Here is a 25,656-nt window from a genome sequence, read left to right as displayed (position 1 = left end):
CACCAACAGGTCAGATCAACACTATGCTAATCAGGAACTGATCCCTCAACTGCTCCTATATAGGTATGTAATGTGATTACCACTCACTACACGCGATGAACTTAAAGGGGTCACCCTTTAGTTTTAGTAAATTAAAGTAGTAATTTAAAGCATTCTATAGATATATTTATCATGTCTGTGAGGCAAATATTCGCTAAGTTTCGGATCATTTTTGTGAAGAGCTCCTTTAGCTATTTTACAAAAGCATAACGTTTTGTTGATATTGTAAGTAGACCTTTTGTGAGCTTCAAACATGCAGTTAAATTTACACCAATTATGTTAGCTAGACAGTTTATTTATAGAAGCAGCATTTATAAAGTTATATATAGCACAGTTAATTTTATATACATAATTGCCTAAAAAATGTTAAGAATGTCCATGTGAAGTATGATGAAGACGCTTAAATACATGTGTTCATAAAGCATTAATGCATACCTTTACTTTTCCTAGTGCTTGTTGCAGTGTAGGAATAGTAGGTTACACAGGTTTATATAGTTAATTGGGTTGTACACGCAACTGGCTTTCAAGAAAGAAAAGTGATATGAGTAATGGGGACCTGTGTCATAGTAGAACTTTAGGTCTAGCAATGCCCCTGGTGTGCACATATGCAGACAGTTAAATAATTTTTAATTAAAACTGAATTTTTTCAAAATGAAAATGGATTTCCATTTTAGCATCATATTAAAGTAACAAAAACTCAAGCATGAAAAGTGTTAAAGATCCTGTCGGAACTTGCGCCTTTTCATTAAGTGGAAGCTTTTGTTATTTGTATTGCTCCCTTCCTGCAGGCACTCAAGTGTGAAGTGACTCACATTTTAGTTTCAATTTGAACCATTTGCCTTGCTATAGACTTTCATTTAATTGTCATGCCCAGCCACCGTGTACTATTTAAACTGTTTGGTCACTCTCAAATTCTGGGAAAAGCGATTCTTGCATAATACTCTATTTCTGTAGGTGTTGTTTACATTGTTAGTTGCTGCTATAAAGAATTTATTCGTTTTCTACCCATTTCTATTATGGCAAGCCGACTTAACATTTAATCTATAACCTGTACTAGTATCTATTTTCATGATACTAGTACTTATTTTTTAGATACTAGTATCTTTTTCAAATAGTACTAGTATTTATTTATTAGTTACTAGTGCTTATTCTTTAGCTACTAGTACCTTTTTAAAAGATACTAGTTGTACTGTTCTCTATATACGTCCTGTGTATACTTCAACAGCAAGTTCAACTCTCCCTCATTAACTTCACAGACACGGAATGTCCTTTTTCATATTTTATTAAATTGAAATAAGAAGAAAATAAACAATATAAATTGGCATTCACAATGTGGACATAACAGAAATGCTTCTTACAAATATCTTGTAATCTAGATCTGACTTTCTGCTTATTAAATAACATGAAAATAAAATATCAGGCAATAAAGGTGATGAGTAAACAGTGGCAATGGTTCTGGTTCTGGTATGGTCCAGTGAGAATTACATTTAATATGTACTCAAATAATACAAATTACAAAAAACTTAAATAATCTATTATAATTGAGGGTAGTACTGTGAACAATAACAATAAAACATACTGACGAGGCTACCAAAGGCCAAGGATTAATGCAGATGTGTATTGATTCAGTGTTTTCTGACTCAGCAATAGAACAGCAGCATGGAAGGCACTAACTTCCTTGTTAGTCATTGGATCAGTCACATGATAATGACAGCATTGTTCCCAGAGCAGCCAGTAGGGGGATACAAACTACAGCCTAAACATTTATTCCTTAATTATTTTTAACTTAGGCCATCACTGTAACAGAACACTCCCCATCTGGCACGATTGAGTGCCACCACTCAATAACTGCTTTTTGACGTATTGCTTTAACTTGTATTCGAGAGGAAGGAGTACAACAGTCTCGGTTACTGGCCTTAGGAAGTGCTTGGTGCCCTCTCATTTAGGAATCCTTATTTCCACTTTGCGCACTTTCCCATCCTTGCTTGGAAAGACCTGCATAATGATTCCCATTGGCCATTCATTTCTTTTGGTTTGGCTGTCTTTGAGGAGCACAATGCCACCTGGTTCAACATTTGGTTGTTCAGATTGCCATTTCCTACGTGTCTGTAATAAGCAGAGATACCGTTTCCTCCATTTATCGCAGAATGTGTTTGCTAGATGTTGGACTTGTCTCACCAGCAGGAGCGATGGGGGTGCCCACTTTCTGTGTGAGGAGAATAGAAGGTGTAAGAAGAAATGGGTCACTTGGATCAGAAGACACAGGCACCAGCGGTCTATCATTGATGATCTTTTAGATCGCTAGTACAATCTTGTGATGGAAACGCCTCCATGACCTCTCTCTTGTTGAGGCAACCTTGTGCGACCTCACATTCGATCTTGCGAGAATTGTCTGTGTGCGTTTCAGTAGACTCACTGCTGCTTCTACTGTGGGAGGAGACTTTAGCCCATCGCCTACGTAGAAATCATGTTCTACAAACTGTTGCACTTCAGAATCCTGCTCTTTTCCTTCCAGGTGGGCAGCTTTTCTGAGACTATAGATGGCTACGGCGGGCGATGGGCTATTCCCAAAGACATGTACCTTCATAAGGTACTCCACAGTGTCTTTGCTGGGATCCTTGTCTCGGAACAATAAAAATCTCAGAAAGTTCCTGTCTTCTTCTTTAACAAGAAAACAATAAAACATCTGTTGGATGTCTGCAGTTATGGCAACTGACTCTTTGTGGAATCTAAGAAGCACACCCAAGAGAGAATTGTTAAGATCAGGGCCTGTTAGCAGCACGTCATTAAGAGAGACACCACTGTATTGAGCACTAGAATCAAACATTACCTGTATTTGTCCAGGTTTCTTCAGATGATATACACCAAAGATTGGGAGATACCACCTTTCCTCTTCGTCTTTGAGAGGTGGAGCCACCTCTGCGGGCCCGTTCTCAAAGACTTTCTCCATGAAGGAAACAAAGCGTTCTCTTCTGTAGTTTCCTCTCAAAGTTGCGCAAGAGTGATGAAAGTTTTTCATTGCTTGCAGTACTTATTCGTTAGATACTAGTTCTTATTTATTAGATACTAGTACTCATTCATTAGACTAAAGTACCTATTCAATAGACACTAGTACGTATTTATAAGAGACTAGTACTTATTCATTAGATACTAGTACTTATTTATTAGATACTAGTACTTATTTTAACAGTGACTAGTAACTATTCTGTTGTTACTAGTAACAAATTTAAAATTTTGCCATTGAATTCTATGGGGATCTGTCATTGAGATATCAACTATTCAGTTTTGACTAGTATGTTTTTCAGTTGTGACTAGTACATAATTTTAATGCACTAGTAGTTAATCATTGGGTACTAGTACTTATTAATTAGATTCTAGTATTTTAATTAATAGACACTAGTACTTATTCATTAGATACTAGTAAATTGTTAATAGATACTAGTGCCTATTCATTAGATACTGGTACCTATTAAATAGACACTAGTACTTATTTATTAGATACTAGTACTTTATTATTAGATACTAGTACTTAGTAAATATATACTAGTTCTAACTGATTAGATACAAGTATTTATTTAAAAGATACTGGTACACATTTATTAGATACTAGTACTTATTCAGCCATTCGGACTAGTCATAACATAAGACGATTAAAAAAAGCAGATCTGACTAGTAAGATAAAAATTGTTACTAGTAAAAATTATGAAAGATACTAGTGTCTAATAAATGAGTACCTAATGTATACAGTAACTACTAGTATCTATTAAATAGTTACTTGTACCTAATGAATCAATACCAGTATCTATTAAATAAGTACTAGTATCTAATGACTGCTTACTAGTAATATTGAAATAGATACTAGTCACTATTGCAATACTTAGTCAGGAATGAAAAGATGATATCAAAAACAGAAGAATTACCCTTTCCTGTTCATTTGGAGATATCTTTAACCTGGAAAAAAAACTAGTAAGAATGTATTTGGAGATATCTTTATTTAAACAGATCATTCCATAAACATGAGTACCTCTCCAGTGTCCAATCAAAGCCCAGATGGTAATACAATACATTAATTTGCTGAATTAATTTGACTAAGTAGAGCTAAATGGCTTTGTATGTTAGCTTCCCTTGCTAATTGGTTACCATGAAAACACAAGGAAAGATTACAAACCTGTTGTAACCTGTTGTATCAATGTAAAAACATTCAATGTCTGTAGCATCAATGCTATATGCAAAAAAATATTGTTTCTTTTCTATGTGGTTTCCTTTAAGAAAATACATCTGTCTCCTTAGTTTCCGTCTAATCTCTCTCCTATATGTTGTTGGTTAATTAATATTCAACATATGATTAGCATACTGGGAAGAAATCTATTAAGTTCAGGATATCATTGGTCTAAAAAGTTACTAGTAACTTAAAAATAAGAACTAGTTATATTTTTTCTTAACAAGAAGAGTATAATTAAATACTAGCCCCTATTGGAATAAGCACTAGTATCTAATAAATAAGTACTAGTAACTTTACAAAAGACACTAGTACCTAACGAATAAATACTAGTAGCTAATGAATAAGTACTAATACTTAATGGAAAAGATTCTAGTATCTAAATAATAAGCATGAAAATAGATACTAGTACGGCTTATAGATTAAATGTTAATACGGCTTGCCATATTTCTATTGATGTTTGTGTTAAATTGTAGTTCCCTTCCGGAGGGAACTCTACGCTGCGTCCTGGTTCAGGACACTATGGGAACTGCCTTCAGCGTGACCGGTTCTGAAACAAGGTATAGAATAACGACAGTGAACTTGACACTGGCCGGTGCCAGCCCGTGACGTCATCAGCAGGTGCCTGCTTAGTATAAAAGCAGGTGCCTGAGAGCACAACACCATCTTTTTGTCTTCAGAGTCCTTCGTTCTAGCGAGTGAGTATGACGATGCCTAGAGCTAAACTTTATAGGAAGTGCGCGGATCCGTGTCAGAGAAATCTGACACCTGATGACGCGCACGACCTCTGTGTATGGTGTTTGGGTGAAGAGCACGCGCACTCCGTTCTTGAGGGGATGGAGTGCGTCCATTGCGAGGTTTTCCCCATGAGGAAACTCCGTTCTCGTCTGGCCCTTTTCTCGAGGGAATCGGGCCATCCATCTGCCCCACGCGGCTCCGGCCCCGCGGCAGCTGAGGCTGCTCGGCGGCTGAGGTCCTGGGGATCCCAGGTGGAGCTGGCTGACGAGTTTGAGAGAGGAGTTAATCTCTCGCGCCCGTCAGCCAGAGATGAGAACGCGCTGCTAGCGGAAGATGTGTTGTCACTTACATCTTCCGACCCTGCAGCGAGTGCTCTACTGGCTTCAAGCCAGGGCGAGCAGGAGGCTGAGATGGAGCAAGATGACATCACTGAATCCATACAGCCTCCTTGCCCCGCATATGAGGAGCTGATGTCTGTCATGGACCGCGCGGCTACCTGTTTGGATCTTCAGTGGAAGCCCGCTAGGGAAGACGCCGCTCTCGGCAGGCTAGATGAGCGGTTTCTTCCCGGCTATGACAAGCCAGCTCCCGTGAGCCTCCCATTCCTTCCCGATCTCCATAAAGAGATCGAGAAGGCATGGGACAAGCCATTTTCCGCCCGCATTTACCGACATCAGCATGTGAACTATGCTGATGTCGAGGGAATGCGGGAGCGCGGATATGCTGAAGGCTCCGACCCTGCCGTCTAAGCCACTCAGCGAAACATCACGGCTGAATGGCAGGGCATATGCGGCAGCGGGTCAGGCCGGTGCTGCTCTGCACACTGTAGCGGTGTTGCAGGCGTACCAGGCCGACCTGCTGAGAGATTTGGACCGTGGTCTGGGGCTTTCCCCGGAGGAGGTAGCTGAGCTGCGCCGCACCACAGACCTCTCTCTACGGGCCACTAAGCAGACAGTGACCGCGGTGGGCAGGTCCATGTCGGCTATGGTGGCCACGGAGAGACATCTGTGGGTGAACCTGGCGGACATCGAGGAGAAAGCCCCGGTTTCGCCCTCTGAATTGTTCGGCACGTCCGTCGAGGCGGTGGTCGAGAAATTCAGAGAGGCGAAGGCGCGCTCGGCGGCGTTTAAATCATGTATTCCTCGCCGGTCCACGTCCACACCCCCACCTGAACACCGGGGAAAACCGGGCCCGTCCTGGTCCAGGGGTGGCCAGAGACGAGGCCAGGTCGCCAGTGTGGCCACTCGGGGCCCTCCCCCCGGGAGGAGCCGGTCCCAGAAGAGGCGTGATGCGTAGGAGAGAGGATCTGAGGGAGACGCTCCAGCGCCGGCGTGGCGGCAGGCCTGGAGCGGGCACCTAGAGTCTCTTCTCCGGTTCCCCTCACGTCCGTTCGGCCACCTGCCCTTCCTTTCCCCCTCGCAAAGACTCTGGGGTTGGGCCAATGATGAGATCTCAATCTGATGGCCCAGCAGGTGAACAATAAAGACACTTTAATAAATAAAAATGTTCAAAATATGTATGTGTATGTTTTCTCTTTCTACCAGCCCCGCTTGGGTGATTTTTAAATGCTGCAGTATTCGAGCTCCTCTAAAAAGTGGGCTCTGCTGCCACCAAGCGACCGAGTGTAGTCAGGTCTCCCCTCGCTCCAAAAAAAAAAGGAGAACAGGGTGAAGAGACCTCCACTCGGGGAAAACCCCTCTTGGGTTAAGCGTTGTCAGGTTTTAAAATGAGAAACCTCCGCTAAAAGAGTGAGCTTGGTACAGACATACATATACATACGAGAATATGTAAAAAAAACTCTTGAGCGTTGTCAAGCTGCTTCAAGCGAAAAATCGCTCTGCTGAAGCCTCCGCTCACTCAAACCCTGCTAAGAGTAATACTCTTTTTGCATGAGTGTAGTCAGGTACCTTCCCTGTGTATTTTCATATACACATATGTGAGACCTCCACTCCTAGGAGTTTGTGTAGTAGGGTGAATAGAGCGTCGTCAAGGCTCCCTCTCTGAGAGAGAGATGTTTTACTGAAGCCTCCGCTCTCTTTTAAAAAAAAAAAAAAAAGCCCCGCTTTGAAGTAGAAATTTTATATATTTAGCTGATAGGCCCCTTTCTGGGCCTCGCTAAATTAGTGTCTTGTATTATGACTAAAACCCAATCTGCCAGATCTGAGTGTAGCAGGCCTAGAAGGCCTCCTCTCTGTGAAATCCTCTATATGAGAGACATATAAAGAGAAATACTTCTTGAATGTAGCCAGGTCATTCTTAGACCTCCATTCATGAGAGCTTTTTTACTGGGTCGAGTGTTGCTAGGCTCCCTCTATGTGAGGAATTTCTGTTAAGCCTCCACTTCCCATAAATGCAGTCCAAAAAACACAAGGTTAAGGCAGCTTGTGAACCCTTTTTTGGGGACCTGTCACTATAAGCGTTGAGTGTAGTAAGGCCTCCCTTCCTTGAGAGGGCGTGTATACCAAGGCCTCCACTCGATAGAGCTTCCTCAGTCGAGCGTCGTCAGGCTTGTTACGTTCGAGAGAGCTTGTAACCATTAAAGCCTCCCTCACTGAAAGCTCCGCTTCCGGGTTCTGCTATCACCCGGGAATAATACAGGTGTCTTTCTCGCGAAACGCTTAGAGCACCTTCTTAAATCCACGTTAGTGGTGTTTGCTCACGCAAGTCTTTGAGCACTCTCTGAAATCCACGTGAGTGGTAAGTGCACTACTCAGGCACTTCACTAAAATCCATACTTATGGTAAGGTTCCTCCTGTAAAGGCAGGTTCCTTCTCCAAATCCCTCACGGGTTGGACCACGCAGGATAATCCTCCGTGCCCATTTTTCGAGTTGGTTCCAAAACCCTTAAGTTTTCCAACTCCTTTGATAAGCACAGTGTAATAGGTCTCCCCTCTGTCACAGCCAACAGTACTGAGACCTTCACTCTCACAGTTATAGCAGCTAGCAGGCCCATGAGTGCCTCGCTGACTATTTTTTGGGGGAGTGCAGTCTTCCACTCACCAAAAACTAGTGTTGTAGGCTTCTCTCCTTAGAGATGTAGTCTCGGAGCCTCCACTACACAGAGCTAGATGATAAATGAGAATTTTTCATTATTGGCTCTACTGTGAGTATCTGCCTTTTCTTGAGCGTCGAGTGTAGTCAGGCCTCCCCTCGCCTAGAGCGTTTTATCGGAGGTCTCCACTCTGAAGAGTTTCCCTAGGGAGAGCGTCGTAGGCCTCCTCTCGCTTAGAGAGTCTTTCTGCTGAAGCCTCCCCTCTCCAGGAGCTCCGCTTTCAGGCTCTGCTATCGCCTAGAGACTGCAAATCTGGTGATCCTCGCTATGCTCAGGGCACCTACTCAAAACCACATTTGTGGTGTTTGCTCACGCAAGTCTTTGAGCATTCTCGGAAATCCACGTGAGTGGTAAGTGCACTATTCAGGCACTTCACTAAAATCCATACTTATGGTAAGGTTCCTCCCGTAAAGGCAGGTTCCTTTCTGAAATCCTATAAGGTATGGACCACGCAGGGTTCCTCCGTGTCCATCTTCTGAGTTGGTTTTTCTTAAAAACCTTTTAGTTTTCCAACTCCAATCCAGATAGCACTGCTAGCAGGATTGAGTGTCGGCGCCTCTTCAGGCCTCCACTCTCCAGAAGAGCTCCAAAAACGAAGGTATTTCTGTCGCACAGGCTAGTCAGCCTCGCGAATGACCTTCAAGACTAGAGTGTAGTTAGGTCATGAGACCTCCACTCTCAGAGTTCTTCTTTGCTAAGCACAGAGGTGTGTTAGGCTCCCTCCTTAGAAAGCCTCCACTCTCCAGACTCCACTCAGGCAGTACTGTCGCTTAGGCAGTTCAGCTTCGATGAACACCTGCAGTGTTGAAGTGTAGTAGGTCATGGGACCTCCACTCTTAGAGTCCTTCTGCTGCTCGCAGAACATTGCCACTTTTAGAAATCTCCAGGCTCACTCAGAGTCCTTCGTTGCCTCCAGAGATTCACTAGGAATAGGCGGTCCGACTGCACAGGCTATTCAGCCTCACTGACTACCCTCAGTGTTGAAGTGAAGTGGGTCACGAGACCCCCACTTTCAGAGTTTTCCTTTGCAAGACACAGAGTGCTTTTTTGACTTCCTTTGGAGCAGTCACTCCTCTGAACTCCCTGTAGGTAGTTCCACTGCACAGGCTACTCAGCCTCACTGACTACCCCCAGGTTTTGAGTGTAGAGGCGCCACGGCACCTCCATTCTTAGAGTTGCACTCTGGAAGGCACAGAGTGTTTCCAGGCTTCCTTTCGGCGAAGCCTTCACTCCTCAGAAAATCTCCACTTAGACAGGCCTGTTGCACAGGCTATTCAGCCTCACAGACCATCGTCAGTGTCAAGTGTAGTTAGGTCATGAGACCTCCACTCTGTAGATTCCCTCTGAGCAGAAGCTCCACTTGGGTAGTTCTGGTTGCACAGGCTATTCAGCCTCACTGAATACCCCCAGTGTCGAGTATAGCCACCTATACCTGTTAGCACTGAATGTTGTCAGGTCCCTAGAGCAGACGTTCGTTCTGCTGAGACCTCCATTCCCTAAACTCCGCCCCTTATGGTCAGGGCGTTTATGACCTCCTTCACTCAGAGAGCTAAGTGTAGTAGGCTTCCTCTAGGCCTCCATGCTTGAGAGTTGCGTGCACAGGTAGCCGAGCTAGCCGTGGCAGGTCACTGGGCCCCAGCGACTCTCGCTGATGCAGGGGTGATTTCCTTCTTGACTCCTCATTCAGTCAGTTTGATCACTTATCCCTCGGCATGGCGGCGTTGGTATAAGCGTTCCCATAGTGTCCTGAACCAGGACGCAGCATAGAGTTCCCTCCGGAAGGGAACGTCTCAGGTTACGTAGGTAACCCTAGTTCCCTGAGGACAGGGAACAAGACGCTGCGTCTCGGGGCCATGCCTCGGGCCCTGCACAGACCTCCGTCCGACAAAAAGATGGTGTTGTGCTCTCAGGCACCTGCTTTTATACTAAGCAGGCACCTGCTGATGACGTCACGGGCTGGCACCGGCCAGTGTCAAGTTCACTGTCGTTATTCTATACCTTGTTTCAGAACCGGTCACGCTGAAGGCAGTTACCATAGTGTCCTGAACCAGGAAGCAGCGTCTCGTTCCCTGTCCTCAGGGAACTAGGGTTACCTACGTAACCTGAGACGTTTTGATTGCACTTATTATAAGTAGAATACTAAGCCGTCGCCTAATGCCTGATATATATAGTATTATGAGCACTTCCTATGTCGATCTGCCTCTTTAGGATAAATCTTTTGTTGTATTCCCCAATTGTAAGTCGCTTTGAATAAAAGCGTCTGCTAAATGAATAACTGTAAATGTAAATGTATCGAAGGCCTTATTTTATGAACTGTGATGGTAGCAGCTGTGTTTCCTGTGTAATGACAGTGACATAAGGTTGATAACTCTTCAACATGATGCCCCATGACACTGTAATTGTCATGACTCTGGGCTGCTGCCTTTCCCTTCGCCACACGATGTCGCTGTTTTCCCTTCCCTGCACTCACTTCTCTGATTGTTGCACCTGCCTTGATTGTCACCTGTCTTCCCCAGCTGATAACACTTATGATTTGTCTTTATATCTCCACACTTCCACTACCCTGGTGATTCTGCATTGTTTTCATGTATCCTGGTCTCTGTGTGCTTGGTTTCTCGTCTTTCTCGTTTTTGAAGTTTATGTTTCTGACCTTGCCTTGTTTGTGTTTTGTTTGTTTGTTTGTTTATTTAATAAATATACTTTCCTGCATTTGGACCCAGACCTCCTCCTTCAAACGTGACAGAATGCAGACTCCACAGATGGGTCCAGCGGGGAGTAATTTTTTTTTTTCTGAGGAGGCGGCGGCGTTTGAGGCGGCGTCGGCCGCTCGGTTCGAGGAGGTCATTTACCTCCAACTGGCCGAGATGGAGGCCTGTAGGGCCGAGTCGGCGCGACGGCGTTCCCGCTTTGCAGTGGGGGTGGAGTGGCTCTTCCGTGGGAAGGCGGAAGTGTCCACGCTCTCTGTTCCGGACGCGGCGGTGACCGTTCTCTCTGTTCCTGACGCGGCGGTGACCGCTTTCTCTGTTCCTGACGCGGCGGTGACCGCTCTCTCTGTTCCGGACGTGGCGGTGACCGTTCTCTCTGTTCCTGACGCGGCGGTGACCGCTTTCTCTGTTCCTGACGCGGTGGTGACCGCTTTCTCTGTTCCTGACGCGGCGGTGACCGTTCTCTCTGTTCCTGACGCGGCGGTGACCGCTTTCTCTGTTCCTGACGCGGTGGTGACCGCTCTCTCTGCTCCTGACGCGGCGGTGACCGTTTTCTCTGTTCCTGACGCGGTGGTGACCGCTTTCTCTGTGCCGGACGCGGCGGTGACTGCTGGCGTTCCTCTGGCGGCGAGGCCGGCTCGTGTTCCTATGGCGGCGGTGCCCGCTGACGTTTCTGTGGCGGCGGTACCCGCAGACCTTCCTGTGGCGGCGGTGCCCGCAGACGTTCCTGTGGTGGCGGTGACCGCTCACGTTCCTGTGGCGGCGGTGCCCGCTCACGTTCCTCTGGCGGCGGTGCCTGCTGATGTTCCTCTGGCGGCGGTGCCCGCTCACGTTCCTCTGGCGGCGGTGCCTGCTGATGTTCCTCTGGCGGCGATGCCCGCTGATGTTCCTCTGGCGGCGGTGCCCGCTGATGTTCCTATGGCGGCGGTGCCCGCTCACATTCCTCTGGCGGCGGTGCCCGCTGATGTTCCTATGGCGGCGGTGCCCGCTCACGTTCCTCTGGCGGCGGTGCCCGCTGACGTTACTCTGGCGGCGAGGTCCGCTCACGTTCCTCTGGCGACGGTGCCCGCTGATGTTCCTCTGGCGGCGGCGGTGCCCGCTGTAGAGAATTTTGGTTACTGAAAATTTGGAATTTTCGACACTGACTTGAGCGGGTCTGAGTTGTGTTTGTAGGGGTTTTGCTGTTGGGCCTGTGGGCCCGTTGCTCCATTCAACATTGTCTGGCTGCTCCTGAGGTGTCGGCTGGTCTCATGGGATGCTTTTTCCTTTTAGGAAGTCTAATGCGGTGTTGCGTTGGGCAAGGAGTCAGAAGTTTACCTTTCAGTACTTCTCAGTGGAGTTTCATTCAAGGAGCTCTTTGTTAGCATCAGAAACTCTGTTCTGGAAAAGCAGGCGTGTCCAGCTGTCCTTGTGGGTGTCGGTTAATTTTGGTACTCAGAGACTTGCAGGTTCAGTTCATTTACCTCCTGTCTGAGGCCCTTGAGGGTGTGGGCCAAGGAGAAGACGATGCTGCTCAGCTCCTGGTTGTCCAGGCTGGATGTGAGTTGTCCATTTGTCGCGGTCCTGCTGTTCCTTTCTCTGCCATTGCAGGCCGTTGGCTGCTTTAGGCTGAAGGATGCCGTTCTCTGTACTCTGCTGAGTCTCCAGTTGGTCCTGGTGAGTGGCAGGGCTGGATGTCCGAGACACGCTGGTTCACAGTTCCTATTGTGAATCTCGCTGGCTGCGGCATGCTTTTGGCTTCCTGCGCTCTTTGGATGCAGGTGTCGCACTCGGGCATGTTTCACTGAAGTACTGGTGAGCAGTGTAGGTGGTGACACGGGTGGTCTCTTGGTTGACACGGGTGTCGTTTCTGGTGCCATCTGGTGGTAAACGTTCACAGATGTTTCTCGTCGACTGACTGCTTTGCATCGTAGAGAGGCTGTGTCGTTTGAAATCCGCTGGTTTCGAGCTGGCATCAAACTTAGCATATTCTGATGTCCTCTGTCACTGCATGCTTGGCAGTGCGCCACTTTTGCGTTGGTAGTGGCTTTGGTACTCTGGTGTATTCTGCACGGTGCATCTTGGGCATACATCAGCAATGACCCCCCTTTGTTCCTGGAAAGCTGGGAGCTGTGGCGGTGTTTGGTTATCAGGAACAAATGTGAGGATGTGTCATCTAGATGCGGCATGTGTGTGACATCACTGAGTTGTTTTCGGCTTAGTGCCTTAGTGTGGTCGGACAGTGCAAGGTTGAGTGTCAGCATTGGCAGAGGCTGCTTTAGCAGAGCTATTTTGTAGGTGGAGCCAGTGTGCATGGGTGTGATGCAGGCGGCGTAGCAGCGTGAGGGGTTTGCTTGTGGCTTAGAAGCGATGCTTGGGTTGGGTGGGTGGGTTTTTTGTTGTTGAAAACCTTAGGCAGCCACAAAATCCCTCAGTTTTTTTTACTGGGCCTTTCACTGTTTTTCCACGAATAGCATGTAATGTTCCTATTGTGATGGCAATGCTTGTCTGAAGCAGGCTCGGCTCTTTCAAACTGAGTGTTGTTGTTTGAAACTGAGCTTAGTCTACTTTGGGTCTATGCAGGTTAGCAATTTTAAGAGGGAGTTCTTGTGAGTCGCTGCGACACAAGGGTTGATCCGATTGCCGTCACTCGTGCTGTGATGTCATGTGGCCCGGCTTAAGGTGTTGCAGTGGGACAGGCTTGTCGTTTTCCACTAGGTACCTGCTCTGGGCGTGTCTTGCCTCGCTCTTTGGTCTATAAGCACATGGGTTTGTGTGCGTGGGACCCTTGGTCTGCAGGCATTGATAGTTATAAACATCACACGTTGGTGGCAGGTCTCTGTGATTCCCTTTGTCTTCTGGTGTGCTTGGCACATCGCTGGATGGCTTGTGCAGCGCAGCTGTTGTCATCTGGGTGCTGGGCTCTGCTGAGAGCCTTGTACATGACATTAGTTCTGCATCATCGTCATATGTGGAGAGCAGCTTGGCACCATTTCTGAGTGGCCATTTTCCTTTAGGCTCTTCATGACGGAATTGTTTAAAGTCTTTGAAATACCTGAATGGTATGTACACTGCAAAAGATTACTTTTCAGAAAGGGGGTGTGGCTTCTAGAGTGGGCACTGCTTCACTTATTCCATTGAATGTGTGTGCAGCATTAGGGTTTTAGCCACACTGTGTTTTGAGCCGAACAGTGACCCCTTTTGGTGAATGCAGGTAGTTCGTTCGCCAGAGTGTAAACATCTGGGAGTAATCTTATCTAGCAAGGCTTTCTCGCAGTTGAGGGAGTATCGTAGGGCTGTGAGAAACAGGACGTAGCAGGTTTTGCATTGTCTATTCCAGGTTAAGTTCAGAGCACAGGTGTCCTCAGTGTTGGCCTGCACTGATCTCAGATCACTCCCACACAGTGATGTCGCTGCGTGTTCAGCTCCCATACACCACTGTATGTTTGTTCACCTTGGTCAGTCAGACGTCCCCCCTTGGCATGGGGCAGCTGGACAGTCACTTTGCTAATCTTTATTGCCTTCTGGTGCTTGGCTGTTTTCCGGCGGTCTGTAGAGTCCGCTGAATCGAGCAATCGCTGTACGGAAGAAGGCTGTAGCATTTGGGTGGTGACTCACAGTGTGATGTGGATATCTGAGGGGAAAGATTTTCTGGCGTTGATGCCATCTTCCCTTGGTGCCTGTCGCGTTGTCTCACGTAGGCTCAGATGCTGGTCGTAGCAGTCGTGTTCTTAGCTGCTGTATTCAGTTTTGACAGTTTTGACTGCTGGTACAAATGGCTGGGGTCCTGTTAGCTGGAGGTGGAGCTAAGCAGATCTGTCTCGTGGTCACACTGGGCAAATGTTCTTGCTTAAGAGTCAATGTTTTGCAGACAGGCGTGTGTTGTAGCCTACTGCAGTGTTCAGGAAGACAGCGTTTTGGTGACAGCTGTCAGATTCTCGGCCAGCTTGCTGGCGTGTGAGGTGTGAACAGTGGGCTGTTAAGCCCGGGAGAGATTTTGTGTTGAGCTCTCCTGTTTGTTCATATTGTTATCTGCAAGAATTTGAGTTCTTTAAGGTGTGCTGGGTTCATGGTAAAGAGAGCTTCCGCTGTTTAGGAGTGTTCTCCTGTACTGCTCTCTGCGCTCAGGCTGTGGGGGTGTTGCAGGCGTGTCTTGAAGCTTTTCTCCTCTCTCCTCGTGTAGGTCCTTGTCCTCTTCATCCGCTATCTCTGAACATCCAGATGGTCTAGGCGGTTCTGCGCGCTGTCCTGGTTCCGTCGTGGGTGAAGCTTTCTCCGCTGCGGCTTTAGTCAGACGATCTTGTTGAGGGCGTGGTCACTGATGGTCCGGGCTGTAGGTGAGTTGATTGGTTCTCTGCAGCCGTAGCTCTTGACTGGATCGTGATCCATTCGCCTGTGTGCGCAGTCGTCCGGCTGTTCTCCGCTCAGGGGCTGTAGTCACTAGACCCAGGGCGGGATGGCCTCTTTGCCTTGTCTGGACTGGATGGCGAGACTGGACGGTGACATGTTGACACAAATAGAGAGGGAGAGACAAAGCACAACGAGCCAATGCAAGTCCGTACAGAACTAATGAGCTAAAATGTTGCTATGTGTTGCGTACTTAACTGATGTCATCAGATGGTGACGCAAACTAAACGCTTATTATCCTAGCTGTAAAGAAGGGGTCAGATAGTTTGTGTGGGTAAACACAGGAAACTATGAGTAAACTTAATGATGAGCGATTAACTTTAGAGCTATTCAGTTCATCGGTGTAGTTACCAAAAGATTTCACTGATGTTCAGACAGGTTCAGTCTCTAAAATAAAAACAAAATCCATCAGAAAGAGAGGTATAAAGGGTTAAAGTAAAAGAGAGAAAGTGAGCTGACTGCCAGCCCTGAGGTCAGTGACGGGGCCCACCGGGTGGGGGCGCTATGGAGTCGTCACACCTGGGAAATGGCAGAGCTGAGAGAGCAAGAGAGAGAAAGGCCCCCCTGGGATGGGCCGAATTACCCGGGGTAGTGAGAGTGCAACTTGATCGATTTGGTCAAAGTTTAAATTTAAATCAAGACTGTTTAATCAAAATTTAAAATGAGCAAATACAAGTATAATTGCTAAAGAGAGAGTTGAATCTAAGGCGGTGAAATAATTAAAATTAAATCACACACACAAGAGAAAAAACATACATTATGTTAATTATCATTATGGTTTAAATAACAATAATTAATAATGTAACATCAAAAGGAAAAGAGAAGGGAGAGACTGACTGGGACTATCTATAAGCGTTGTTGCTCAAAGAAAAAAAAAATAAATAAAAATAAAAAAAATAAAAATAATATGAAATCAGGCATAGGTATTGGAAGAGGTTTTAGACAGACTTCTATCTTTTAATAGAAGGAAATACCTTTTATGCGGGATTTCAGATTCCACCTTGTGTGGATTTGAACGCGCATTTAAGCGCAGTTACCATGGCGATGCGTGATCGCGGGTGTATATTTCTTGTGTCCGTTTTACTGAACACAGGTACATGTTTTGCAAACTTTAACTTAATAGGATGCTTACACTATTAAAAGGTTGCTTAGTTACGATGCGTGCACCTTGATCTTGAGTCAGCCTGCTGACACAAGACTTGTGTGTGCTTTGCACAAAACGAATAAATAACACTCGATCAAGATTTGTACAGTAATAACGCGAAGTTGTTTACTATATTAAATCTATTCGACGAGCAAACGGGGTCAACCTAATCAGTTAGCTAAACTGAGGTTTTAACCCAAAGGAGCAAGATAGCTGATTAGCATTGGAGTGCACATCAATGGCTAACCTATCTACACTCAAAATATAAAGATATGGCCATTGTAAGGTGAAAGAGGAACATCGCTCAATCAGCTTCTTCACGCAAAAATAGAGGTTTTCTTCGCTCAATTTAGGGTGGCTTTAGGACGCTCTATAAAAGATTTCTTCGTTTTATAGGGTCAATATATAAACTGCAGTTAAGTTACATCTTCAACAGCGGTTTAGTCTCTCTGTGCGAGAGGCTCAAACATCTGTGAAGGTGTTAAAGGTGGGCTTGGCCACACCGTTCTAACACACACACACACAAACAAAAGAGACGCGAGTCGCGAGCCGAGTTTGAATACACAAGCATGCAGACACACAAATTATTCCTGAGCTGCTCACATCACACAGTTTAAAACTGCCCCGCATTCTAACGCCAATTAATGTAGAGAATTTTGGTTAGCTCAAAGAATTTAAGATGATCAATATATGTGTGTATATGCATGAGACTGTTCCTCTCATCACATATACACTGCAAACTCCACCAGGTCTTATAACCAATGAATAGGATGAAATGAGTTATTTAAAACATACATTTCAGTCAGGGAAAGTAGTTTAACTCACAGGAAATCGTGTATAATAATCGTCATTAAATATACGCAATTTCCAGTTTCTGATCAGTAACAGTAATAATGATATCGACTGGTTTCTTTGTCCAGCAAATTGTTCAGTGATATCCATTACTCTGACGTTGGCCCGTCGTCACGGCAACGCATTTCTACTAACCAGAACGGAGTTAAAACAATTGAACAGAATAGGGCTTAAGGTAGCAATATGAGATCGAAACAGTTTAAGTGACTTTGTAATGTAAGCATTCAGCACAGAGAATCATTATATGTGAATATATGGTTGTTTATTAAACTATTCTACTTACAAACGATCGCACATAGACAAACGTACATAAAACACAAATAGACAGAGAACGCGCGAGAGAGAGAGAGTAAGAGAGAGAGAGAGAGAGAGAGAGAGAGAGAGAGAGAGAGAGAGAGAGAGAGTAAGAGAGAGAGAGAGAGAGAGAAAGTGAGTTTGCAAAGGGACAGGAATGAAACGGTTCTGAACATCCTGAAATCGTTTCTTTTATAAAACGCCTTAAACGCAGCTATCTACGTTTGTAGAAAGGACGGATACTTGCAAGCTTGTTGTTGTTGTGCATTGTTCCGTTTGTGTTCAGTTCAGAAAGTCCTTTCCAGTATTGCAGGCCTCATCATCTCCTCCGCTAGGTGAGACCCCCCCCCCCCCCCCATGGATCTGGGGGGAGGTGCGGGTGACGTGTCTTTGTGTCCCGAAGGCAAGAGCAAGAGAGAGAGATGAGGCAAGGTTTATAAACCTGTAGGTCGTTCACGCCCACAGTTGGACCTTGTCCAATCCGGTTGATCTGAGTTTTGGAGGGAAGATTGAAAGTCTTTGTCTCTCACAATGGGGTTTCGCATGTGGAAGCTGATTGGTTGTTTGGCCACAAAACTTTCAAAAGTTCAATAATACATATAAAGCAATGAGTTATTAAGATGCCACAAACATTAACATTTAGGGAATAATAAATGCTGCTCATAGACACCAAACATGATCTATGTATCTTCTCGTTTGACTGAGTGATTCTAAATGTGAGAGTCTTAGCATGCACACTAATTCACCTATTGCGGATTAATGTTTGAGGCCGACATACATAACAGAAACAACAATATAAGAAAAGGTAACACATTGATACGTGTACATTTCTATATAACTGTATGTGGGACTGCATGTCTGAATAAGGAAAGTCTATCTTTCCCTGCATTTCTGGTAGGAGTCTTATCTTGATGGTGGGGGGATGAGCTGGATAGTGAACAAAGGACTGGCTCATAGCACATAGGTGTTAATCATGGGGGAGAAGTCATTTAAGGAATATAACTAGTTATTTCATGTCTGATTGGCTCCATGCACTACACCGCTCACGTTCCTCTGGCGGCGGTGCCCGCTGATGTTCCTATGGCGGCGGTGCCCGCTCACGTTCCTCTGGCGGCGGTGCCCGCTGACGTTACTCTGGCGGCGAGGTCCGCTCACGTTCCTCTGGCGGCGAGGTCCGCTCACGTTCCTCTGGCGGCAGTGCCCGCTGATGTTCCTATGGCGGCGGTGCCCGCTCACGTTCCTCTGGCGGCGGTGCCCGCTCATGTTCCTCTGGCGGCGGTGCCCGCTGACGTTACTCTGGCGGCGAGGTCCGCTCACGTTCCTCTGGCGACGATGCCCGCTGATGTTCCTCTGGCGGCGGCGGTGCCCGCTCACGTTACTGTGGCGGCGATGCCCGCTCACGTTCCTCTGGCGGCGGTGCCCGCTGATGTTCCTCTGGCGGCGGTGCCCGCTGACCTTCCTCCTCAGTTCGGTCACGCCCTGCCTGAGTTCCCAGGCCCTGCGCTGGTCTTGTCCAGCCTCACGGAACCTTCGTCTCCGGCCCTGCTGTTGTTGCACGGGCCTGGCCCGCCATCCCTCCCCCTGGTTCACCATTCCTCCGTACCTCCTCCCTCCAGACTTTGGGAACGTCTGGAAGCCGTTCCGTAGGGAGGGGGTACTGTCATGACTCTGGGCTGCTGCCTTTCCCTTCGCCACACGATGTCGCTGTTTTCCCTTCCCTGCACTCACTTCTCTGATTGTTGCACCTGCCTTGATTGTCACCTGTCTTCCCCAGCTGATAACACTTATGATTTGTCTTTATATCTCCACACTTCCACTACCCTGGTGATTCTGCATTGTTTTCATGTATCCTGGTCTCTGTGTGGTTGTTTTCTCGTCTTTCTCGTTTTTGAAGTTTATTTTTCTGACCTTGCCTTGTTTGTGTTTTGTTTGTTTGTTTGTTTATTTAATAAATATACTTTCCTGCATTTGGACCCAGACCTCCTCCTTCAAACGTGACAGTAATAAGGAGTTTATCAGTTTGTTATATTGGTATTATTCAGCCAGTCCAGTGAAGGACAGGCCATCTGTAATCAGTTATTTTTTTTTACTTGACAGTGTTAAAAACAGGGTTCGGTTGTTGCTGTTCATCTAAACTCCACAGCTATGGACTCAAGAACGGTGTTTGTCTTATTATGGATGTTGCTGTCATCCACCTCAACTGGAATCAAACTAGATGGAAATGGTTATGTTGACATCATAATTGCAATCAGTTCAAAAGTAACACAAGATGACAGACTTATTGATAAAATCAAGGTAAATATGTTGTTTTATTATTTTGTGCATAGGATTTTGCTGTTTAAATAAAAAAAATGAAAAATACTAATTTAATAAATACACTCATTTAGAGATTTTTCTTTTCACCTTTGTATTGACAGGAAATGGTCACGGAGGGGTCAGTTTATCTACATGAAGCATTGGATAAAAAGGTCTATTTTAAAGAAGCTACAATACTAGTCCCACCTCACTGGAACACCATGCATGTTACCAAAGCAAGAACAGAGTCCTTTGATAAAGTACTGAGCATTATGGCATTTAAACTTGTAAAATATGAATCACATATGATGTTGCTGACACTATTTCTATTGTCAAACACGGGCCAAAATAAGAATTGATAATTCTGCACAAGGTGATGAACCCTACACTAAACAGTATGATGAATGTGGAAAGGAGGGAGATTACATTCATTTCACCCCAAACTACCTCCTAAATGACACAATCATCCAGCTTTACGGATTAAGAGGTGAATATTGTTGAACTTCCTTCAACATTTATGAATTTATAATAAAATAATAAGATATTTAATCGGTCTATTGATCCATACCTGTTTGTTTTATTAACAGTTTGATTGTTTATTTTGCAGGAAAAGTTTTTGTGCATGAGTGGGCTCATCTGAGATGGGGCGTGTATGATGAAACCAATGACAAAAAACCATTCTACTACTCTAATCACCGTATTGAAGCTACAAGGTTATACCCGCTTAATAAAATGAAATATTATTAAAATCTCCTTTGAAATTGGAGGTACTATTAATATTATGCTGATCTTTAGGTGTAACATAAACATTGAAGGTCAGTTAAATGAGGTTACTCCTGAAAGATCTGTTCAACAGTGCCGCACCAATCCACAAACTTCACTATATACAAAGGACTGCAAGTTTTTTCCGAACAAAAATCAAAACACAAACAGCTCTTTAATGTTCATGCCAAGTGTGGATTCTGTAAGTATTGGGTTTACATGTTTTCAAACATTCCACAAATTGATGTAAGTAACTAGTAAATGAATTTCTAACTTGGACCAAATAGGTGACAGACTATTTTCTTCTATATGAAAAGTAATTAAGCACAATTAATATCTACATCAATTTCATTTTTTCTGTTCTTGAGTAATTAGTGACATATCTGCAGTTAAGCAGCAAATTTTGTTTTCAGGTGAGCACATTTTGTCGTGAAAATGAGCACAATTATGAAGCCCCAAACATGCAAAATCTAAAATGTGAAAAAGCAACATGGACTGTAATATTTGAGGACTCTGTGGATAAAGACGCACTTCGTTCTCTGAAACCACTGCAGTCTTCTCCACCACCACCGTCTTTTAAAGTTGTGCAGCGAATGCAACGGGTTGTTTGCCTCATCCTTGATGTCTCAGGAAGCATGCAAGTATGCAATAACAGACATTAACTTCATCTGAACACAAATTACATACATAATTACAATTAATAATTTTGAAACCAGGTCTTTTTTTTACCTTTTTCCTAGAGCTCTAGAATTCTTCAACAGCAACAGGCTGCCACACATTTTCTACGGAACATCATTGAGGATCAAGCCAGTGTTGGAATTGTAACCTTTAGTACTTATGCTTCTACTCTGAGCCCCTTGACTACTATTGACAGCAACACAATGAGAGACAATCTGATCAAATTGTTGCCAAAAGTAGCAAGTGGATCGACAAACATATGCTTGGGCCTTAGAGAAGGCTTACAGGTAACATATTATTGTACCACTATGCATCTTGTATGTTTGTAAAGTATGAAGTATATAGAGTTTGTTCTATGCCAATGATCCTTTTTTCTTAAAATTTATCAGGTACTTCAAAATGACGGGGATGTATCAGGAGATGAACTCATTTTTCTGACAGATGGTGAGGCGACGGACAACATTGCTGATTGTGCCCCATCTGCAATACAAAGCGGAGCCATTATACACACACTAGCTTTTGGTAAAAAAGCAGATCCTGCTCTAAAAAAAATGGCGGACGAAACTGGTAAGTGATATTAGCACAAGTAATAACTTACTGCATCTGCCCCTATGTATATCATATTTTATAAGTGCCAGTTTATTTTCCAATGCAAAACTGTTTCATGTTGTAAATAGGGGGAATATTTAGGATAGCCAGTGACAACATGACTTCCAACCAATTAATGGATGCGTTTGCTTCGCTTACATTATCAACTGGAGATTACACAAATGAACCAGTTCAGGTTTGTCAAGTGATTGATCATTGCCCATGATACATGTTTTACTCTCTCATCAATATTTAGAGTATTTCATAGTTCAATTTTTCTCACTCCTTTAGCTACAAAGTGATGGAGCAAGAACATCTGATTGGTTCAATGGGACAGCATCAGTGGATCAGACTGTTGGGTACCAAACCAGCTTTGTAATAATTTATGAAAAACATTTTCCTAGCATTTACATACAGTCACCAAGTGGCTTAGTCTACACTCGGACAAATATGATTCATGATGGATTGCTGAAAACAGTCACTTTAAATATTCCAGGAATTGCAGAGGTACGATAACCTTTATCAATCAATGAAACATTTTTATGATTATATAGTTTATAGTTCAGACCATAAACTTGAAAAATGTATTGTTGTTACTCAAAACGCATCTGGACTTCTTAAGCTACATTTGCTACACTTAAATAATGGACTTATAGCAAACCCTATTTTGTGTTTGGTAGCCTGGGGACTGGAAGTACAGTATTCAAACTACAACACTTCAGGCTTTCACTATAACAGTAACAAGTCATGCAGCACATGCCAGTGTTCCCCCTATCATTGTCAAACCCCGCATGAACCAGCAGTTTAGTGACGGCACTAAACCCATGAAAGTGTTTGTGGAGGTTAGTCAGAACTACAGGCCTGTCATAAATGCTGAAGTGTGGGCTACACTCGAGTCAGAAACTGGAGACCCAGAGACATTACAACTGCTGGACAATGGAGCAGGTAAATGACCCATAAGTCTTGCTCCAAGTATGCATTCCACTTAAAATACAAATAAATAAACACTAAGGTACATACCCAACTTGTGGCCAAATAAATTAGAGATCTATCTTTTACAGGAGCTGATGCTTTTCAAGGTGATGGAATCTATTCCATATATTTCAAAAAGATGGTAAATGGAAGAAGCAGCTTGAAAGTAAGAGTGAAGAATCAAGATGGACAAACCAGATTTGCTGTCCCAAAAAATAGTGGTGCCCCATACATACCTGGATATGTGGTAGACGGTAAATCCTGCTATCAATATAATCAAACTATTCAGTTGATTAAATTATTCAACATGTGCGTTACATTTGACCTTAAGCATCCTGAGATGTGGACTTCACACGAGATGCAAAATACGTACCAATATGTGAACATTACTGCAGTTTCCAACAGAAATTAACACTAGAGGTGGTAAAACAGCACCTGTAATTGTTTTCGTACACAGTTATGACTACAGCATACGTTTCCATACGTTTCGCTTTCCGGCTTGTTTGGTAGCTCAGCTGGCACAGAATTAGACTTAGAATGTGAAATCCTCACAATGACTCACGATGAAGGAGCCAACAGATGAGAGATTAAAAAACAAGCTGAAATGTCATGCTAGTGATTGCGTTTTTACATCACATTCGTTTTTGTTCATACTATTGGGTAGGTTTAGGTGTAGTGCAGATGTTATGTTATTTTAAAGCACTATGGAGTAGTGTACAAAACCAACGTCACATAAAATGTACCATATGTACATACATCTTTTCCGGAGATGAAAAACAATCACTCTATTCACTGTGTAAGGATCCTGTCATTTGTAATGCAGCTTATGAGATTTGTTTCTTAATGATTCAGTGTTTTGAACAAATCAGTTACTCCCTCATAGAGACACTTGTATCACCAACAGAAAGTGTCACTGAATTAATGCACAAACAGGGACTTAATTTATTCATGAAAGGCAATAAAATTAGCCATAAAACTGTTTGGAGAAAACAATTTAGACATAATCGAATGGATTCAAGTGGTTTTCAAACATTTCTTTAACAAATTCATAGAAATGTACTCTCTAATTTCAGGTGTAGTGGAGCTGAACCCTCCAAAGCCTACAGTTTTTGAGGAACCACTTGAGGTTGGAAACTTCACAAGAACAGCCACCGGAGAGAGTTTTGAGGTGATTCTTAAAAGCACAACTCCACCAAATTTCCCTCCTAACAGAATCACAGATCTGAGTGCTGAGATCCAGGAAGACTCTGTGCTTCTCAGCTGGACAGCTCCTGGTGAAGACCTCGACGAAGGGACAGGTAACTCATACAATTACTATAACCGTATTTAAAATACAAGTTTTTTCATATCTTTAACATCCTTACTGACAAAACAGTTGTTTTAAAGTTAGATCATAAAAAAATGGAAATGCAATTTTGCATGGCACGTTTCTTTTCTTTTAAGCGAAATCCTACGAGATCAGGTGGAGCTTTGACCTTCATGTGCTTCGAAACAACTTCAGCAATGGTTATGCAGTCAACACAGCTGCTGTCTCACCTCAGGAGGCTGGATCAGTTGAACAGCATTCATTTAATCTCAGTTTCCCAATCCAAAATGGCACCACACTCTTCTTTGTGGTCCAGTCACAGGATAAACAAAATGCAAAATCTGAAACCTCCAACATTGCTCAAGCTTCAAAGATCCTCCCTGCTCCAAGCTCCCCAGTAATATCAAACCCAGGCATGAATTTGACAGTTCTAGTAATTTCTGTGTGTGTGATAGTTATAGTGATATGCATTGTTTTTTCTGTAATCACATGGGCAGTGAAACGCAGGAATCTGATGCAAACATATGCCCTTCCTCAATCCTTTTACCAATTTTGAGCATAACTACATACATCCAACAGCTTTAAAACATATGAGTAAAATGAATAAAACATTTAGACATATAAAAATATGGTAACACTTTACAATAAGGTTCATTAGTTAACATGAACTAATAATGAACTGCACTTATACAGCATTTATTAATCTGTGTTAATGTTAATTTCAACATTTACTAATACATTATTAAAATTTTGTTAACATTAGTTAATGCAGTGTGAACTAACATGAACAAACAATGAACAACTGTATTTCCATTAACTAATGTTAATAAAGATTAGTAAATACAGTAACAAATGTATTGCTCATGGTTAGTTCATGTTAGTTAATACATTAACTAATGTTTAACTAATGAACCTTATTGTAAAGTGTTACCAAAAATATATACACACATTTAAAACAATGTTTATTTTTATTTATTTTATTTTATTTATTTTTTTATTTTTTTTTGGGAGGGGGGGGGGTTGTGTGTTTTAATTTCTAAGATGAAAATCAAGATAACTATTAGAGTACAACAGTGTCTGCTTAGATTATAAAATACTGCATTGCTTCCTGAAAAGTTCACATAATCCCTAAAGGAATAGTTCACCCAAAATGAAGTGATGTAGGTAAATGGATGTAATGGCTGTAAGATTATGCATATTTTACATGTTTAGCTTGTATTGAGGTGCATATTTTTGTTGATTTTAAAATGCATTTACTGACTTCTTTCAGAACTCATATGAATGTTGGTTATTGTCAGGATAGTGTTCTGTTCTGTCTTGTTTTCCTAGTGTTTTTCTCCCTGTGTTTCTAGTTTAATTGGTTTAGTCCATGTTTTTCCCCTTTGGTTTTGTATTAGTTTGGTTCAGTCTTGCACATATTTGTATTTCCCCCTCATTTGCTCGTTTGTAGCCACTCCCCTGATTCTGTGTATAAATAGTTCCCTTTTCCTCACTCCCTTTGTCCGGTGTTAACGTCTCTGTGTGTTTGTCTTGCTCCTTGGATTTGTTTCATGAAGTTTCGTTGTGGTTTGTTTCCTGTTTGTTTTGTTGAAAGTTTTTTGTTAATAAATCTGTGTTTTGTTTATA

General features: G+C 43.7%; 1 protein-coding gene across 1 annotated transcript; it reads left to right on the top strand.

Moving 5' to 3' along the window:
• On the top strand, positions 1 to 25,656 carry LOC141284978 (calcium-activated chloride channel regulator 4A-like). The gene is made up of 15 exons (XM_073818010.1): positions 1 to 63; positions 19,527 to 19,724; positions 19,847 to 19,980; positions 20,063 to 20,211; positions 20,332 to 20,437; positions 20,520 to 20,688; positions 20,900 to 21,127; positions 21,227 to 21,451; positions 21,554 to 21,731; positions 21,842 to 21,948; positions 22,044 to 22,259; positions 22,433 to 22,697; positions 22,814 to 22,978; positions 23,798 to 24,022; positions 24,168 to 25,656. Exons 2-15 carry the CDS (start codon positions 19,575 to 19,577, stop codon positions 24,584 to 24,586), a joined length of 2,736 nt encoding a protein of 911 aa, XP_073674111.1. The 5' UTR covers positions 1 to 63; positions 19,527 to 19,574; the 3' UTR covers positions 24,587 to 25,656.

The sequence above is a fragment of the Garra rufa genome, chromosome 14 (assembly GCF_049309525.1).
Source record: "Garra rufa chromosome 14, GarRuf1.0, whole genome shotgun sequence".
Taxonomy (NCBI): Eukaryota; Metazoa; Chordata; class Actinopteri; order Cypriniformes; family Cyprinidae; genus Garra; species Garra rufa.
The sequence above is the reverse complement of the archived record's forward strand: the minus strand, read 5'-3'. Positions and strand labels throughout refer to the sequence as shown.

Excerpts from the sequence above, each read along its gene's own strand:
- LOC141284978 (XM_073818010.1), top strand. The coding sequence starts at position 19,575 with ATGGACTCAAGAACGGTGTTTGTCTTATTATGGATGTTGCTGTCATCC. Across the intron at positions 20,689-20,899 it reads TCATGCCAAGTGTGGATTCT|GTGAGCACATTTTGTCGTGA; the intron begins GTAAGTATTGGG and ends TTTTGTTTTCAG. Across the intron at positions 22,698-22,813 it reads ACTGCTGGACAATGGAGCAG|GAGCTGATGCTTTTCAAGGT; the intron begins GTAAATGACCCA and ends TATCTTTTACAG.